The sequence below is a fragment of the Lichenostomus cassidix genome, chromosome 3, assembly GCF_008360975.1.
Source record: "Lichenostomus cassidix isolate B80296 chromosome 3, HeHo_3.0, whole genome shotgun sequence".
NCBI classification, from domain to species: domain Eukaryota; kingdom Metazoa; phylum Chordata; class Aves; order Passeriformes; family Meliphagidae; genus Lichenostomus; species Lichenostomus cassidix.
The window spans coordinates 64,206,308-64,225,373 of record NC_139483.1 but is presented as its reverse complement, the minus strand read 5'-3'; the positions used below and the strand labels follow the sequence as shown (position 1 = coordinate 64,225,373).

Below are 19,066 nucleotides of genomic sequence, written 5' to 3'. Positions count from 1 at the left end.
CACTGCTGGGTCACTGCAGACAGTAAACAGCTGCCTGTGTTTTCTTGAATGTATCTAACCATATATATTTAGTGGCAGATGTTGATACTAGTTTATTCTGCTTCTGCAGTGACTCACAAAAATTCCAGCTATTCCAAAGGTTTTCCTCTTGACTTATAAAAGCATTAATTGTAGTCAGACACTGGCCCTGAGTTATGAGACATTCACTTGCAAATATTCAGGTACTCATTCCTTACCAGCCATGTAATGCACCCTAAAACCTGTTTCCACATACTCTAGTGTTTCCTTTACCTTGCATATAATTCTGTATATAAAACTTGTGTATATTTAGATGTAGCTAAAGCATAAGAGTGAAGTTAGCTATAGTCTTAAACAGGTCACAAGCAATATTATTGTAAAATGTAAATTTTAAGGTCTGAACATTAAGTATTGCAATAAGGACTCGATGGAAATCCAGTACTGATCATTTGAAACTTCAGATTTGTTATGATTTATGATAACAAAGAGAAAAGGAACTTTACTCTGTCCAGTCTCTAAAACCTATTATTATCTACTGATGCGGATTTTGCCTATAAATAAAAAATCATTACTTGGTCACTTTGGAAAGTAGAAGTTGACAAAATAAACATCACATTTAATTGGTGCATAATTTAGTGTTATTTATAAAAACACCACAAAAGAGAGGTGTTCTGTCAAGTCAACTACATAGAGTTTATGTCAAAGTGTATTTTCAAAAGAAAAGGGTTTATTGGTTTTGTTTTCAAGACATATATCTCATAATTACTACTAGTGGTGAGAAGTACATAGTAGTCTTACTGATATACCTCAGCCTAATCCAGTATTGCAGAATTGACTTGAACTGTTCACAAATATCCTTTTTCTTTGGCACTTAAATGTAATAGAAATAATTGTGTAGTACAAAATGTTCTTTGCTTTTAATTTAGTGACACATCATGGACACAACACTAGACTTTCACAGTTGTCAGCACAGGAGTATTTCCTGGCAGGTAGATTCAAGCATAAGAGTCAGGAGAATTTCTTGAAGTACCATGATCTCTCAAAAGCAGCCTCTAATGGACTGTTCAAAGATGGTAAACAGGATTTACAATACCAAAGCTACTATGAAAGCCAAAGGTGAATTCTAAGAGGCTTTGGAGGATCTCATGGGAGACAAAGATATCCTGTCAGTATCTTTGTGTGCCCCAAAGTTACCTGCTGCCATGCCAAAATGATCAGTTCTTCCACACGGACTTTGAGAAGGACTAGAATTGGTGGGGTTTGGAGAATGGCCCTGTCAAGCCCCCAGCATTGATCCTGCAAGTGACTTCTTGTAAATTTACACCTGATGCATTTTTGGCAAAATGTTGAACGGACCCAGTATTCAAAATGTACAAGAGAAGCTGGGCGGCTTGAGTATGAGACCAACAGAGTGTACATACAACATACAACAGGTAGCAAAATCCTGTGCCAGGCATGCACAATAGTTAAGGGAATAAAGAAAATATTTGGATAACCTCACAGTTATTCAGAGGATTAGGATAACTCTCCTTCACTCAGACAGGACTTACCCTGATACAATGGCAATTGTTCTGTTTGAAGAACCCAGCAATTTTCCAATAAAATCCCATCATTTGCATTAAGAAGATTAAATATTGGTGAGTGTTGCCAGATTTCTAGATCAATAGAACCATAGTGCTTAACCCAGTGATTTTGATTTACTAAATTTCTTTTATGGAAGTTTAAATGATGGGAGAAAAGGAAAAGAAGTATTTAATTACTTAATTTCAAGTACCTTTTTAAAATTCTTCTATTTGTTGGGACCTATATAGCTTAATATTAAATATGAAAATTAAAGAATGAGAAGAAAAATACCCATTATTTTGATTTTTGGTCTGTTAAAAAAAAACAAAGATAAAAACTAAAAATACATCAACAGTGAAATGGAATTTGGATGGAAGCCAACAGCTCACATTAATTCCTAAGAAACAAACTAACTCAATTTTCAAGTTCACTGGGTTTGTCCTCTAGAGGGTGTCAGCTGAGCTGCATGATGGGAAGGACAAATCCTGTTTTTCTTTATCAGGTCACAATGTTGTAATGCCACTCCTGATGTTCCTTGAAAGTTGATTTTCCCCTGATGCAAATGACCTTGTTGGAGTACTTCTGGTGGAAAACTGAGATGCTGGATTATCTGCACAGAGAATAGCCATGGCAGTGCCTTCAACCTCCTCCCTGGACAGTCAGGGACATCCTACGCAGTCTCACAGCAAATTTTTTTTAACAGAATGTGTCTTAGTCAATAGTCCATATTGTGCACATTCAGTGCACCTCTGCTGCTCATGCTAGAAGAATGAATAAGAAATCAAAACAGAGTTGTGAAAGGGCCTACATTGGAAATAACACTTTTTTTTTTAGTTCAGATCAGAAATATTTGTTTCACTTAGCTTCTTTGTCTGATATTTTAATATACTTAGAATACATTTCAAGTAAAATATAATTTTGACATTAAAAATTAAGGGGATTTGAATTTTTTGATGTTGTTGGCAAATATTTTTACCCTTCCAAAACTGAATTTACTTGTAAATTACCTGGTTTTGGTTTTGTTTTGTTTTGTTTTTTAATAATCCAGTAAGGCTGCTCCTATCCCACCAGCCAAGATAGTCAGCTGCATAGTTTAGGTGCAGGACAATTTTTCATAAAAGCCAGCATGTAGTTATGACCCAGCTTATTGAGATGACATTTTCAGAATTTTTCATCAGGTTTTATTTCTCTCCTTTGTTCCATCTCCTCCTCTTTTAATTGTAAAACAAGAGAGCAAAAATGTCATTCATCTGTTGACAATGCAAATATTTGGTCCCAGCCTGTAATGAAAGGGTCATCCAGAGGGAAAGAAAACCTCTAGCTTAGGTATTTCTCCTGAGAGGCTGGAGGCCAGGGGTTCTCCTGCCAGCAGCTGCTCACAATCCTAGAGTGAGATCTTTGCTATGTAAAGGAGGGTGCTCAAATCTTTCTTTTCACAGTGCCCCCTATTTACTGGAATGTCATTGACAACTTGTTTGAGAAAGCCCTTCTTGCCTGAGCAGTAAGAACCCTCCTCAGAGAGTCAAGATATTCAGAGATTCCTGGGATTGTATTGCCCAGTATATTTGGCATGTTTTGGAAATGCCTATCAGCAAGAACATCAGGCTGGAGATCATCACACACAAAAATGCCAATGGCAAGCAGGTGTGAAGTTGGCACCAAGGGTCTCAGCATTATTAACAAGGACCACAGCTCAAAATAAAATTAGGTTTATAGGAATTAAAAAATGTAAGTGGTTACAGTTTTTAGACATCTCCAAGGGAACTGATTTTGGAGGATCTGAGAGTGTTGGTTTTGAATACAGGCTGTTAAAGGGACAGATAACCACATAAATTGAGATAGCCATCTTGCTGACCTTGTGCTTATTCTCATTAAATCACTTTTGCAAATAGCACTTAGTGAGTTTTTAACTCTTGCGTTGCTTTTCCCACATAAATTCCTTTAAAAATATTAGCATTTTTCTTCAGTCATTTTGGAGATAAAGCAGAACTGGTAATGTTATCAGTAATTTCAATAAGAGAAATGAAAATAGGTTTTAGAAGCAGAGACTGAAAGTCAGGTGGACCCTAATTTTAAGGCAATGCCTTAATTACTAAAACATATAATGAAAATACTGATGTTCAACTCTATGCAAATATCAACATAAAAAAAGTGAGAATTCATTTGCTTTCCTTGCTCAGCATACATTAACAAGAACACTTCTGGAAAATATGGATTTAAGACTCTTCAGATAGAGAAAAAAATCAAGTCTACGTCCCCCAAATGTGCTGGCTGACAGAACCTAGAACAGCACACCAGGAAAAGAGCTGGTCTTCACTTTCCCTGATTTCAAAAATCTTCATCTTGTCACTGTCTTGAAACCACATATCTGAGCAAGTACAGAGCTTTTCCCTGAATACTTAGTCATCTGACACAGAGAAAAATACTTTAGGATTGGACTGAAGGATTTCCAGATGTCCCTTCCAACCTCATCTATTGTGTATTTCTGTGATAATGCAACATTCAATAGTGTCTGGGAGGTATAGGTGTCCATAGATGCCAAACTGTAGAAGGCAAAAGTGGAATTTGAGGCTCCTTTCAGGACAAACTACTGTAGGCAGCCCTGAGCTCAGCCAGCAGGTCTTGAGGAACTCTGTTTCTGAGAACCTAAATCTCCTTATGTTTGTACAGGAGATAAGCAGTTGGGAGCTCCTTACCCAGCTGTGAGGAGCTCTGCAGGCAAGGAACAAGATTCCTGAAGGTAGATAGGTTTAATGTCTTAGCTAACTCAGTTCAGGTTTGATGATTATTGATTCAAGGTTGTCATTGTCACTCTTATTCTGGACTTTTTAATTTATTGTGGTTTTCTCTTGAGATCTTAAAAGATTTCAGTTCACCTTACAAGATTTAACTGATTGTGTTATAAAGGCAAACATACACCTGCAAAGAAAGTACAGGCAGAACAGGTGACACTCATAAAAATTCCTTTCAGATAAGGAAAAGAACCCAAAACAGCAAATCCATGAGTCACTCTGGAGGCTGACTTCAACCTTCAGATTGAAAGACTGAGGAAAGAAGAAAAAAAGTTTCACATACTAAAACCATTGGGAATGTTTACTACTAAAAAGTTAGCTGTTATAATCTTGTAGAGTAACAAGGTTCTACATACTTCCTATGGAATATTATGTACTGTTGGTTAAGGACAGCTTACATATACAAAAATACTGCATTACTGACTTTGACTAACAAGAAAACAGGAAAGAAGATTTAGCTGTAAGTAATTTCTGTTCCCTGACAAGAAATTGTCTTTGAAGACATACCTCAAGGATGGGTAAACCCGTTTATCTGCAATTACTCTTACAAGTACACACATTTTTCAGAAATACAATACAAAATAGCTACCACTACATAAAACCACAACTGATCTTAAGTTTGGTATCAAATCTCTTTGCAATCACCCAGCTTTAAAGCTGAGGGTGATAGAACAGCTATCATGACCTCCATTAATTGAAAGAAGAAAAAGGTTATGTCAGCAGATATCCAAAAGACAGCAAAAATTCACTGGAATCAACTAAGGACAGAACAAAAGATATATTAGCTAAGTGAATTTTTCAGATTTTTCTTTTACATATCTCCAGAGATTTTTAGATATTTTCTACCGTAGATTTTCAGGCATTCAATTTTCATCAATTTTCAGGTACTCCCCATCATGACCTACATTAATGAAATGGTTATTGCCACACTGCCAGACAGAAATCTCATGATTTCGTAGAAAAGCAGGGAAGTTTTATTTGAAAAAAGAGAAAAAAAGTTAATGTTTTTCTAGAGGTATACTTCAATATTTCTGTGTTTAAAAGATATATATACCAGTCTTTTCTGTTAGATGGAGCCACTCTAAAGTCTGAAACTATAAAACTTTGTACTACAGGTTGTTCTAAAGATTCCCCTTCTTTCAACAGAAAAAGGGGTTTATATAATTTACAAATATTCCAGTGGGGCTGCAAGAAAAAAGAAGTTAAGGAGTTTGAGATCAATACATATAGTGTTTTTCCATCTATTCTTTGGTTTGGTTTGTTTGGTTTGGTTTTAAATCAGAATGGTTTCCTTCTTTTCACACATCAATTCTTTTATGTAAATTTCCATGACCCACTGGGGAAGCTCTGTTTTAATGTCAATCCTAGGGAAAAGAAAATTCATACCTGTGTGGTACCTAATATTCAAACTTGTTAAAATCCTTCCTCTACCTCTAATACATTGAAATGCAGATGCTGCTTCTTCTAAAGCTGTAGAATAAATGTACTTATGTGGATGCAGAATTCCTTGACATCCATTTGTCTAAGAAGTTGAATAAGGGCAGCAGATTCTTAAACACATACAATGGTTTGAGCCAAAAAGAACCATTAAAGATTATCTAGTTCCAAACTTCTTGCCATAAGCAGGGACATTTTGCACTAGACCAGGTTGCTCAAAGCCCCACCTAACCTGGCCTTGAACACTTTCAGGTATGGGGCATCCACAACTTCTCTGGGCAACTTGTTCCAGTGCCTCACTACCCTTATTGTAAAAAATGTCTTCCTTATATGCAAAGTAAATATACCCTCTCTCACTTTTAAGTCATTGCCTCTTGTCCTGTCACTACAGGACTTGGTTAAAAGACTTTCTTCATCTTTCTTTGTAAACCCACTTTATGTACTGAAAGACTGCAAATGTTTTCTCATTTTTTCTGAGAAAATGTCTTGGTTTAAAAAGGTAATGTCATTATTTCCACATGAAAGCATTCACAAATCATCAACCAGGCACAATAAAAACCTGATGATGATAATAATAATAATGATGATGATGATGACAAGTAGCATAGTTCCCATTAGAGTCTGTGAATATATCTGCAGGTTAATGAAAGGTTATTCATAATATTGTGATTACAAGAAGTGAGGCAGTAAGAAAGGTCTCTACACAGGTGCCACATCTAGCCCTATCTCATTAATAAGAAATTAGGAAACCGAAAATTAAATTATTTTCTGCATTACAACAGAGCAATTTACAGCCTAATTCTGAAGAGATGTTTAGGCTACACTAGCCCCATCTGTATCCCCCAGGACTGAAACACGACAGATCTCCAGCTTATGTGTAAGACTGTCAGGTTTAGAAATGCCCCAACATGCCTTCTAATTCAAAGCCCAGTGTGAACCATCAAGTACCAAGGTCTTTGAAGACAGAAATTTTAAAATGTGGCAATGTAGCATATGCATTGTTTTATTAGAATGCAAATATAAATGGAAACATGAAAAGAAAGAAATGGAAAGTGAATTTTAGGGTCAGAATTGTTTAACCCCATGGATCCAACACAAATATTTTGAAGAAAACACGTATCTCCAGAGTTTCTCATCAGAAATTTCATTCCCATGAGAGCTTTCTCTTTCTCTAAAGGTCTAACCCTTATTCGGTCTGGTTTATTTATGTTATTTCCGATTTGTAAACAGTGCATTTCCAAGTGCCTTTTTTTTAATGAAGTGTAACAATAGTATTTGATTGCAATTTAGATAAATGAGCAGATATATCCATGCATATTTTCTGCAATCTTATATGCAAATATATGAAAAATTAAAAATGTAGCTAGATAAAGACCAAGGGCTGGTCTCTGTTGCCATGTGCTATCATTCTTCACCCCAAAATAGAATGTATTTTGAGATCTAAAAAGTTTCTCTGTGGAATTCCCCTGACTGCTGAAATAGTGTGATGTGGTTTAGTGGCTATGGCAGTATTCAGTCAAAGGTTGAACTTGATGGTCTTGGAGGTCTTTTTCAACCATAATGATTCTATCATTCTATGAAAATAGTCCAAACAAGGGGAAAAAAAAAAACTGGTGAAGGGCAAATCTGACATGCTAAAAGCATGGAATAAAACCTCTCTCTTAGAGCACCCTTTACTGAATACCATCATAGTAACCCAGGCATCACTCCAGGATGCCCTTAACTCGAGTTAGTTTGGATTGCAGTGGGATGTACTGCTAAATCCTGCACAAATGTTCCATACACTTAATCACAGATTCCATCTGTTGATAAGAGACACAGCAAAGACCTTTCTGATGTTTTCAAAACATGTAGCACGTGGAACAGGTGGTGTTGAAGGTGCTCTGGGTGAAGGAAAGGACTAGCTCAGGCTGGCTGGAGCTGAGGAGATACTCAGCCTCCTTCGGCTTGGTGTGTTAAACAGAGTAGGAAATAGGCAAGGTGGCTTATTTAATGTCAGTGTTTCAAGAAGTGCCCTGACCACTGGGAACCTGGCTGCTACTGAGCACATCCAGTAGCTCTTTCCCAAAACACCCACATCAACTTAGATCCTCTGCATCATGCAAGGCTTCATACTGTGCCTTCCCCAGGGCATGCCTGGGTTTCTGTCCACTATCCCAGCTACCCCAAGGATCTTGGCCTTGGCCAGGATTTATGCTCAGAAGTGCTGAAAACAGTATGAAGTTAGATCTTTGACAGTGAGCAACGTAACTCCCCTTAAGCAGATATTTGACTTAATTTTCCTCCAGTGCAGATTCCAGAATCTATTACCAGCAAGGAGTCGTGATTTTTCTTACCACACAATAGTTCTGAGACTGTGTACATGTGACAAAGTGAACTTTTATCTAGTGTTTGCTTAGCAAATAAGGACCTAATCAAGAGCCCATTGAAGTCAGTGGGATGGGTACTATTGCCTTTGGATCAGGCATTGAAGTGCTCTCACACTGTCATTAAGTATAATGTATATATTAAATGCTATTTAAAATATTGTCCAAATATATAACAAAGGAAGAAAATAATTTCTTTCTTCTGTGCCAAAATTTTAACATAATTGGCTATAACATCTTCATTACTGGGAAACACCATTTCATCAGTGACAAATGGGAGAGTAATGGCAAACACTTGGTTCCTGACCTTAGAAAACATTTGCCTGATGTAAGCCAGAGACTAGGAGAGTAAGAATGTGTCTCCATGCAGGAAGCAGCCTCACCCCCTCATCATTCAAAGCCTCACTCCTGCATCTCAATACAGAGCATATGCTACAAATGGGAATATGCAAATGGGCAAGCATGGTCTTGTTTTCAGATTAACTGAGGGCTTGAGAAACTTCCAAGTGAAGGCACTGTTTGTCCATGTGGCTTTGTGTAGAGTGTGGCTAATCAAGCTCAAGAAAAAAATATATTCTGGAGTGAATTATTCAGAGCAATAGAACACCAGACTCATACCAGATACAGAGCACTTAGATTCCTAGTGCAGCACACTTCTGTCATGCCTAGTTGGAAGAACGTTTGTAATATTCTGGAAAGGAAAGGAAAGGAAAGGAAAGGAAAGGAAAGGAAAGGAAAGGAAAGGAAAGGAAAGGAAAGGAAAGGAAAGGAAAGGAAAGGAAAGGAAAGGAAAGGAAAGGAAAGGAAAAAGGAAGAGGTTTGTTCTACATTGAAGAATTGCAAATTTGCACAGTAACTGTGTGAGATTATATTGTTCAAAGGTGGCTGCATTAATCTAAAAAGCACCTTTTGTACATCACCTATGAATAAGTCTGTGGCTCCACAGGCAGTTCAGCAGATTTTATGGCTGCAAAAGTGAGGAAATCTTGCTCCCCTCCATTCTTACATATCCTCTCCCTCCTGTATCATGCCCATCCTCCTACCCCTTCCTTCAGTCCAAGTGGTACCACCCCACCCATATTCTTGGCTCTGGTCACACTTCTGAGCTGACTTAACTATTTGAAATATCAGAAAGCTCTTAATTGTTATCTCTTGGTGAATTAAACTGACACAGAAGTGTCTACAAGTTCTGAAGCTGGCACAATGTTGGCAGAGGGAGTGTGTGGCCAGGAACAGGGTGGACAGACAGACAGACACAGAAGGGGAAAACACTTGCTTTGAGTAATGATGGGCTGTCTGTGAATGCAGCAGTTTAGTGAGCTATACCCAGCTGGTGGTAGAGCCTTCAGGACTCAGCTTTGCATAGTGACTTTAGTGGTTTTCTTCTGTTAACACCTATTTGGAAGTTGTTTGCAGATAAGCTAGTTGTACAAGAAGTGCTGCTAATAGAGCTGCTTGGAGTATCTGCAGAAATGCTCAAAAGCACTTCTTTAAGGGTGAACATATCCTCTAAGCTCAGCTCTATTCTTGGATCATTCATAGAGGAACGGGAGATGTTTGTATAGCTGCTCAGTGAAAAATGTGCCTGGCCTCCTGATTATTCTTTTCCTGGGTGGTGCCCACCAAAGCACAGTGCAAATACATGAATGGTGAAGTGGCTGTTCAGTCTGTAAGCTTGTAGGGACATGTACTTATATGAATACAAACATTTTTTCCCTATTTGGCACAGGAAAAAAGAATACATACTGAAAAATGGCATTTCAGAATCAAGATAAGTAACCTGAGATAACTATTTAACATCAAATCAAGAGAGAGGCAAGCACCGAATTTTTTTACTTACATGTAGACTACGTAAGGTCAGAACTATATAGTTTACCTCAACTACCTTCAGAGTGTAGAGTTTCCCTGGGTTTGTAGAGGATAGAGACATGTGAAATGTGAAGGGGTTAGTGTAATATTTGGTTTATTTATTTTGAAGTTTGTTCTTTGGGAAGAAAAACAGCAGGGCCCACTTCTATACAAAACAAAATGAGTTTTCATTTAAAGGTTATAGGAACAGGCAGTGAGTAAAACACCCAAATGTAAAGTGTCAGACAGAGAGACAGGTCTGGCTTTGTCAGCTGGAGAGAGAGCAGGAAACACATTATTAAACATCACCATCTACTGGAGGCCAGCAATTGTTCCTCACAAAGAAAACCACAAGCTTCTATGCTGAACTAACTTGTCAGACAAGCCGATGCTTTCACAGATCTGGCACCGCTTGTAAAGTTATTGGCAGGACAAGGTTTGTGGACCTTTTCAGTACCAAGTTGGGAAAAGATCTTCAGAATTATGAAAACTCAGAAATTTCAGGGCGATGTAATACAGGCTATGAAATTGCTAATAAGGAAGAATCTTACAGAATGAAGGTGGGAATAGTCAGGCATGAGGGCAATAGCATCTTTTGGGTAACCAATTTATTTTCTTGTGGTATTTTTGTGTAGATACACACATGTATACCCACAGAGTTGAATGGCTGTCCTCCTGGGTAGTTTGTGCTGACTGCAGTTCGATAGTTTTGAATATTAACTTTTCACTCTGTTGGCTGCACTGATAAGATTTAACCCTATTTGTGTGATTTTACAGCATCAGGACTGGCAGTGGGTTTCACAGATCTTGCTGAGGGCAAAAGGCACCAGTTTTGAGGCACTGGCACTCCCCTGCTATAGCTGCTGAGCTGCACTAGCTAGGCAATGAAGGATGCTTGTTCCCTTCCATTCCCCACTGAGAGCAGAAATCCCGAGCACCACAGTTAAGGATGCCACTTTCCCTGCCTTATGCCATCCCTCCACCTCTACATTTTTTCTCCCAACTCTTTCTCCTACAAGCGCCACAGAAGCCACAGCACTGAGCGGCAGCAGTGGGTGATATCTTTCTCTGTGGTAGAAGAGAGATCTAATGGAAAAGTGCTAAACTTGAGGGCCGTCCTCTTTTTTTCCTCTTTGCTTTCTCTGAAATTTCACTTGGTTGTATTCACAAAACTGGTGAATCAAGACACCAGAAATAAGTGAATTCTTTAGAGAAATCAGCTAGAAAAAATTGCTGAGGTATAAGCACTTGAGAAGTGCTCAGAAAAAAAAACCTGCAAAGGCAAAGAATTTTTCCTTATCACTCAGTAATGCTCTCAAGCCATCATTACAGTTAATTTATCAAAAGGAATTATTCAATAATTACTGGAAACATTACAGTTAAGATTCTGGAGGATGTTTCAATCCTTCTACCCTTTAATTAATAGAGATACTTATCTAAAGAAATTTTTGTGATAAAAAAACCATATTCTTGGATATATCCTTTTAAAAGGTGTTGCCAGTGACAGCATCAAATGCAGGAGCTCTTAGCTTAGTGCACTGATTTTGTTTTTTTTAATTGTCAAGACCAAAATACTCTCAAAAGTAAACACCGAGATGTGGAAAGGACCAGAATAAATGGGAAAGCTGTCTTGTTTGAATTGGTGGTGGTTAAAACTGTTTCTTTCAATGAGTCACAGAAAACCAGAAATGGAGTTTCAGGAAGAGCTAAATAGATTCATGCTAAACTGAAGCAGAGAGAATGAGAAATATTGACAATAATGACAAAGTATTATATCCTCGTGGGATACTGGTATGTACCATACTGTACTGTTATTGTACTATCAGCATATTTGGAAAGAAATAGGTGTTAGAGTCTACCAAATAGTCCTGGCGTCAACACTGTTTCAGGGCTTATGTGTAGTTCATTTGTCTGGAGAGGATATGAGGTGAAACAGTTTCCAACACTTAAGTAAACATCATGCAGGATTACACAGGAACAGATCAATAACAAATTGTATTTCTATTGCTGCATTTATCTTCCAAATATTTTGCAGTTCAAAACAGAGAACCCCTCAGGTAGATTGTTGTTAATGGCAATTCACACTGACAGGAATAAAGTTGAAAAATGTTTTGTTCTAATGTGCTGTGTTGGCAACAAAAAAATGGAACACCACAGCAAGATGAAAAGGTGCAATACCTGAGTGCTGATATAAAAGATATTTCAAATGTAAGTTATAGAAAAAAAAATTTTACTGTGCTACAGAGCACATGTATCTGATCATTTATTCTAGGCTGTATAACAGAACCTGTTGAATTTTGGTGGGATTACATCATTACAAAATTCACCTAAAACTAAGCAAGGCTTCCCAGGCTCTCAGTATGGACCAGGAAGGGAAACAGACTTGTGAGAAGACGATCTGTTTCACAGGGTAATGTTCCTGGTGTGAATTACCTCTGGGAGAGACCTTTTCTTCTCCACTGACTATAAAGAGATACTGAGGTGAACAGATTACACTAAGAAAACTAACTCGAGACAAAGACAAGAAGTATCCTGTGCTTCAAGCACAAATTATAGAACCATAGATTAGTTTGGGTTGGAAGGGACCTTCAAAGCTCATGTAGTTCAATCCTTCTGCAATGTGCAGGGACATCTTCAACTACATCAGGTTACTCAGAGCCACATCCCATCCAGCCTTACTTTGAATGTTTCCAGGGATGCAGCATGTCCCCATCTTGGCATAGGAAAATTCTAAAGAAACAAATATGTGTGGATGTAGGTTTTAACAGTTCTACTTCATAACTAGATTTTATTCAGTAATGAGCAATATGGTTAGGACCACTATTCTCAATGGACATACCATTGAGAATATGTGAATGATAATAAATGATAATAAATAATAATGATAATGATAATGATAATAATGATAAATAATAATGAATGATAATAAAAATTTCTAGGCACTAGCAGTACTGTAATGTTCATTGTACTTGTGGTTCCAGCTAGCCCAATTCTATAGCTGCCCCATCCTTTCTGTCTCCCAAAGGCTGAAATCATACATTTGGGTGGACTGTTGACTCCAGCAAGAGGGAGCTTAAATGGTGGTAGGATTGTCCACCTGCCATAGCTTTTGGTGTCCCTCCTTTGCTTCAGCAGGATTACCAATGGTTGTTGCTCCAGGGTGGAAATTAGCTGATCTCTGGGCTGGACCCCTGACTCAGTTAATCCCTGTGTTTATGATGGATAGAATTCATTAGTGCCACTGAGGAAATTCTGGCATCATAGCAAAGGAGATGCCTGCTGTTAAGGAACAAATAGCTACATTTAGCTCCATGAGACCAGAAAGACAACGTCACACTGGATTTTGCTCACAAAAGATTCAACACAATAATCAGCAGCTGAGAGGTTTTATTATACCATGTAAATACTTGTCATGATGCACCAAATGGTGAAGTGCTGAGGCCAGCCAAAAGTCAGAGGGTCAAATGCGATTTTACCATAACCTCAAAACAAAGACATTGGAATCAGAAGCTGAACTGTCCCAGTAAGTTACACCAAGAACTGACACAGGCACGTGTGATCAAAGCCATGTAGAGCATCACTTAATGAAGTAAGAAGGGAACATGGAAACAGTGAAGAAGTGTTTGAGTAACTGGTAAGGAAATAAATATATTTTACTCAGTGTAGGGAAGAGGTGTAACCAAACAGCAGAAAATTCGGGCTAAATGCCATTTTTGAATCTGGGACTCTCTCACAGGTCTGTGTCATGTCTGAAGTCTGTCATTTATACTTTTGATGAGGTTTTGGGCCTTTTGGCAGATATGGGCACACCTGGGGTTTTGTTAAAGATGGAAGTGATAGATGACAGCTGGTCTGATAATGCAGCTGTGCAGGAGTGGAAGTGGTCATATTGTGCTGCTGTGTAGTGCTGGTGGGATGAAGGACTTGAGGTGCAACCGAAGACTAGAAGAGAGTAGAAGGAAAACAACTGTTCACAAGCTTTGTGTTTGTGGTTAATGGCCCAAGGAATGCTTCACAATTCATCCAATACAACATTTTGGGGCTGCTTGCTACCACAAGTCACACTACAGTTTCTCAGTCCTTATCTGGAGGAGCACAACACTCAAAAGAATTTTGCTTTAATGAGAATTTATTAAAACACTGGACGTTGCAATGATCAGACCAAATTTCCACCCCACTGACAATTTTGTTCTCTGGAAAAAGCAGGGACCTTCTTTTCGTGATGCTCTCCTGCCATCTCAGCATGCTGAAATGGAGCAAAGCAAAGACACGTCTGCCAGCTGAATTTACAAAATGAAGATGTTTCGTTCCATCACCCACAAAATTACACTAGGGATTAAGGAAATACGGACAGTGACAGCGCTCAGAAGGGTCCCACGACTGTCCTTGCGGCTGTCAGGAGGCTGCCGCGAAGCGCAGAGTGCCCGTCAGTCACCCCTAGCGACGCTCCGCGGCCCGTCTGCCCTGAAGGGACAACGGGACCCCGCGGCGGGCCTGGACTGCTCCCTGACAGCAGCCGGAGCCACCGCCGGCGGGAGTTAATCATTAAATCCCCGGTAGATCTGCTCCTGGCCGCCTTCCCTGACCCTCCTCGGCCTTCAGCCGTGCCCTGTCCCCTTCTGGCCTGGCTGAGCACCGCGGGAGGGGAAGCAGAGGCAGGGACGGAGAGACCTCCCCGCTTCTGCCCGACAGCGGCCGCCGGGCCCCCGTGCGAGGCGGAGCCCCCCGGGCGGGCGCGGCCGTCCCTGCCCGCAGGGAGCCATGCAGCGCCCCTGGACGGCGCCGTAGGGCGCACCTGTCCCCGCCGCCGCCCCCGCATCGCCTCTCCTCCCCTTCACGGCCGCGCTCGGCCCACACCGTCCCCGGCCGCGGGGGCAAAGCTCCGGCCCACGCCTCAGCCAGCGCCCCGCGCCCTCAGGCCGCCGCCGCCGCGCCCGCCCCGTCCGCCCGCCGCCGTCCCCTCCCGCCGCCCATGGGGCAGAGCCGGCGCCGCTGAGGAGCATGGCCAAGGGACCCGAGCAGGGGGACGCCTTCCTGCACCTCCCGGCCGCGCAGGCGGTGCCCGCCGAGGCGCAGGAGGAGCGCTACGCGGGGCTGCTGGGGCGAGGCTTGCTGCCCTGCGCCCGGGAGGCGCTGCCCGAGCCGCCGCCGTCCGCCGGCATCAAGGCAGGTAAAGGCGGGGAGCCGGCAGCGTGCCCTGCTCAGCCCGCGGCGGGGCAGGTGCTGGCAGCGGGGCCAGGCGGCGGGAGCTGCTGCTCGGGGTCCGCGGGGACGCTGCTGCCGGGCCGGTGCCTCAGTCCGCGGCGGGCAGGGCGGCAGGCGGGAGGGGCGGAGTGCTGGAGCACCGTAACTATGCCCTCGGGTCTCTCTTCTTGTCCCCCGCGGCGCTCAGAAACACGCTTGGGCGGCGAAGCTCTCTCCTCGGAAGAAGAGGATGCGGATGCTCGCGACGGCGCGCTGACAGCCGCCGACCAGAGCCCGTCTTCGAAGAAGAGCATCGCGCAGATCATGAAGGACAAGAAGAAGCAGACGCAGCTCACCCTGCAATGGTAGGGCTCCGGAGAGCCCCCGCTGCCCTCGCTGGGGGCTCCAGGACCGAGCCGGCGTGTCTGTCGCACTCAAAGGGACCTTTCTCTAACAGCTGAGCCGGCACGGAGAGCGACATCTCACAGTTCTTTTAGAAAGAATTTGTCATTTCTGGGGTGTTTCGTCAGTTGGTTTTTGAGTTTTGGTTTCTTTGGGTTTTTGGGGTTTTTTTTCGGATAAGCCTCATCTACAGATAAGGACATCCATCCCCAAATGTCTGAGTTTTGAAATTATGAGAGGTTTGTCACTTAACAGAAGTCTTGGTCAGATTCTCGCTATGTGACTGTCAATGAAATATATCATCAAAATGTATTAATGAAACATTATTCAAGAATTGCATTTATGAATGGCTGCTTTAATTATCCTTTAAGGCTATGACAGATTTTCACTGTCTTATAATGGATTTCTTGTACGTTATGTTCTCCCACCTATTGAGGCCCTAACTTTGGTTTATTTTATTGGGGGGAGAAAAGTTAACCAAATAAGAGTACAAGTTCTGGAGATACTAATTGATAAATGTTTCTATTAAAGTATAGCTGAAATTAGGGAGAAGTGCTATTCAATTAAATGGGAACTTAATTACCACATGCAGACTGTCGATAGAGATTTTTTTTTCCTTCTAACTGAAAAATTAGACTAACCCAAATTCTTCAGTTTCATATTCTAATTTACATCTGACTTCTGAGTGTTAATAGTAAAGGGTTTAAGTCTGGTGAGTAGTGCAAAATTACTAAATATGCTCACTACACAGTATTTTCTTACAGATTCATGTAATTCAAGAAATAAATTCATTGCACACCATCCCAAGAGTCGTAAAAAATATAAAATGATAAAGAAAGAAACCAACAGGACAGCAGTGAAATACCCAGCTGTTACCAAGGGTTCTGTTCAAGTGAAGACAGCCAGGTTTTTGCTTCAGTTTTAAAATTTTTATTTTAATGGTCATCCCTCAGCACTTATTTTCTGTAAACTCATTGGGAAGCTACATAGCAATGCACCTCCTTCAAAAAACTCTGTATTTCATTTTTTTCCCTGTGATGTAAAACACTTTCAGGTCCCGAGTGGAAATTAAAAAGCAAAAGGAGGAAGAAAGGAGATGTTAGCTTAGGTGTTGAGGATACAGTGGGACAGAAGATGGAAGTCCAGGTCCCTGCTCTCAAATTCTATCAAATAACTGACTTAAACCCAGGTCTTTCATGGTCTAGTTAGTGCTCTCACTTTCAGAATAAAGCTGGCTCTTAGGTGGTGATAATTTAGTTATTTGAATGAAGCAAAAAAGTCCAGACATTGAAAAAGACTCATTAAGAAAAGGTATCTGGATCCAGGTTTTCCATATTCTCAACTAACCTAAGCACCAAGTGTGGAGTCAGTCTGTAGTGTCATGTTCAGGAGAAACTCAGCTGTGTGCTCCGGTGGAACTCTTCATTAAAATTAAAAAAAAAGAAGAAGAAAAAAAAAAATAAAAGGAGAGCAATACCAAAAACTGGAAAATGCAGTTGGGAGAAATGGCATGTTGCGTCTTACTTTGGCAGTTTCTTTCTCTACACAGGCTGGAAGAAAACTACATAGTATGTGAAGGAGTTTGTTTACCAAGATGCATCCTTTATGCACATTATTTAGACTTCTGCAGAAAAGAGAAGCTGGAACCTGCTTGTGCTGCAACTTTTGGGAAGGTAACAAGTAAATGCCGTAATAATTTGTTAGATTAATTGTTTGAAAGAATCATAATTTATTACACCTGTGTAAAAATTCTTCTGAAATTCCTGTGTTTTCTGCTGCTGATGTACATGGAATCAGACTAGCTGTAACTACACTTGAAGGGATTTCATAATATCACCTTCAGGAGATGGAAGCTGAAATGCCCTTTGATATATTGTTGTTTCTTACAAAAAAAAAAAAAAGGCATTCTCTCTCAGTGTTTTTCTCTTTTCCTTTTTGTTGATGATATTGGTAGGTTCTTTCCACAAAACCAGAACTGACATGGGTGACACTTATAATTATACTAAAGGCAGTGGGCAGTGTAAAGTGAGGTGTGACACTAGCAATACTAGAAGCGGAAGAAAAATTAATAACACAAAGAGCTCCCAAATGAAAAATTGCTGATTCATTCTCTTTTCTACCCTTCCCTAAAATTAATCCTGAAATAATTTAATGAAAGGGAGATGTGAACTCTCCAAATTAAATCCTGAGTATTTAGTCAAAGAGGAAACCAAAAATGCTTCAAGGATCATCTTTTTTTAAACACTACTGACCTAGTAATGGTTCATACATAGCAAAATGCATTAGTTTAATTAAATAATATTAATGGATTTAAAATCCAGTTCACAAAATATTAATTTCTTATTTTATTCCTCATGAACTGGATATATTAAGAAAGTAGATATCTAATTTTCTTCCACAGTTTCAGTATAAGTGAGAAAGACAATAGGTTTCTATTTAAACATTGTTTTGACAGTGATCTCTGTATTAGACATATCTATTAGATCTACCTCTATTACTGAATTAATTTTTCAGATCACACTTTCAAATAAAAAATCTATTTATTTCTAGCTGTTTTTCTTTGAAAACAGAATAGCTATAGGGCAGTTTCCTCTGGTTTTGTTTAGATCTCTGAAGGAAAAGATACAGTTGTACTTTAGTAAGTTGAACATAACAGATCCTGGTGAAGAAAACTAGATTTTAAAATGTAAAAGTGAAAACAGAAAGAGAACAGGTGGGAAGATTAGAGATACACAGTGAAATGGGCAAGGATGGAAGAAAGCCAGCAGTGTGAAACATGGCCTAATCGTTTATGTTGTGGTACAAGTGCCACAAATGTTTATTCATGAACTACCTTCGACCATATATTTCCACTACGATTTTTCTATAAACAGATTGCTAAGAAATTGTACCGGTGTTAGAAATTAATGCAGTTATTTTCTCTTAGACCATTCGCCAGAAATTCCCTCTCCTTACCACAAGGCGGCTTGGAACAAGGGGCCATTCCAAGTAAGTCACGATTACCTGTGTATCTGCTTATAGAACACATTTTAGGAATGATATGTATTTCCATGTCTCCTTAATGTGTACTAATTGTCAGGAGGCTTTTTTCAGATGATACACTACAAGGGATAACTTTCATGTTAATGGTGAAACTAGTACGCAAACCCAAGAGTTTAAGTTTCAAAACATTGCTGCAGACATTATTTTTAAAATTAAACTGATTAAGCTTCTAAATCTTGTAATTGCATTTATAGAGCCATGCATATGTTGCAAATATATGTGAAAATGCTAGATTTAAAAAGCATTTTATAATACATATATCTTTTTATGGCTGCTCATCTTTCTATAAATAGTGATTTTATTTCCTTTTGCAAGCCCAACAATTATCATTGTGTTGTCTACATAACAATATGGATTCACTTAAATACACCACAAAAAAAAGTATTGTTTTAAATTGAGAACAAGGTATGTTTC

At 39.8% G+C, this 19,066-nt stretch overlaps 1 protein-coding gene across 1 annotated transcript in view; it reads left to right on the top strand.

Moving 5' to 3' along the window:
- Positions 1-15,025: 15,025 nt before the first annotated feature.
- The window catches only part of RFX6 (regulatory factor X6), a 33,473-nt gene continuing 29,432 nt past the window's right edge, over positions 15,026-19,066 (top strand). The window contains exons 1-3 of the mRNA XM_085056731.1: positions 15,026-15,573; positions 17,160-17,283; positions 18,537-18,598. Of these exons, the coding sequence (XP_084912857.1) occupies positions 15,026-15,573; positions 17,160-17,283; positions 18,537-18,598 (734 nt within the window). The remainder of the gene's footprint in view (positions 15,574-17,159; positions 17,284-18,536; positions 18,599-19,066) is intronic.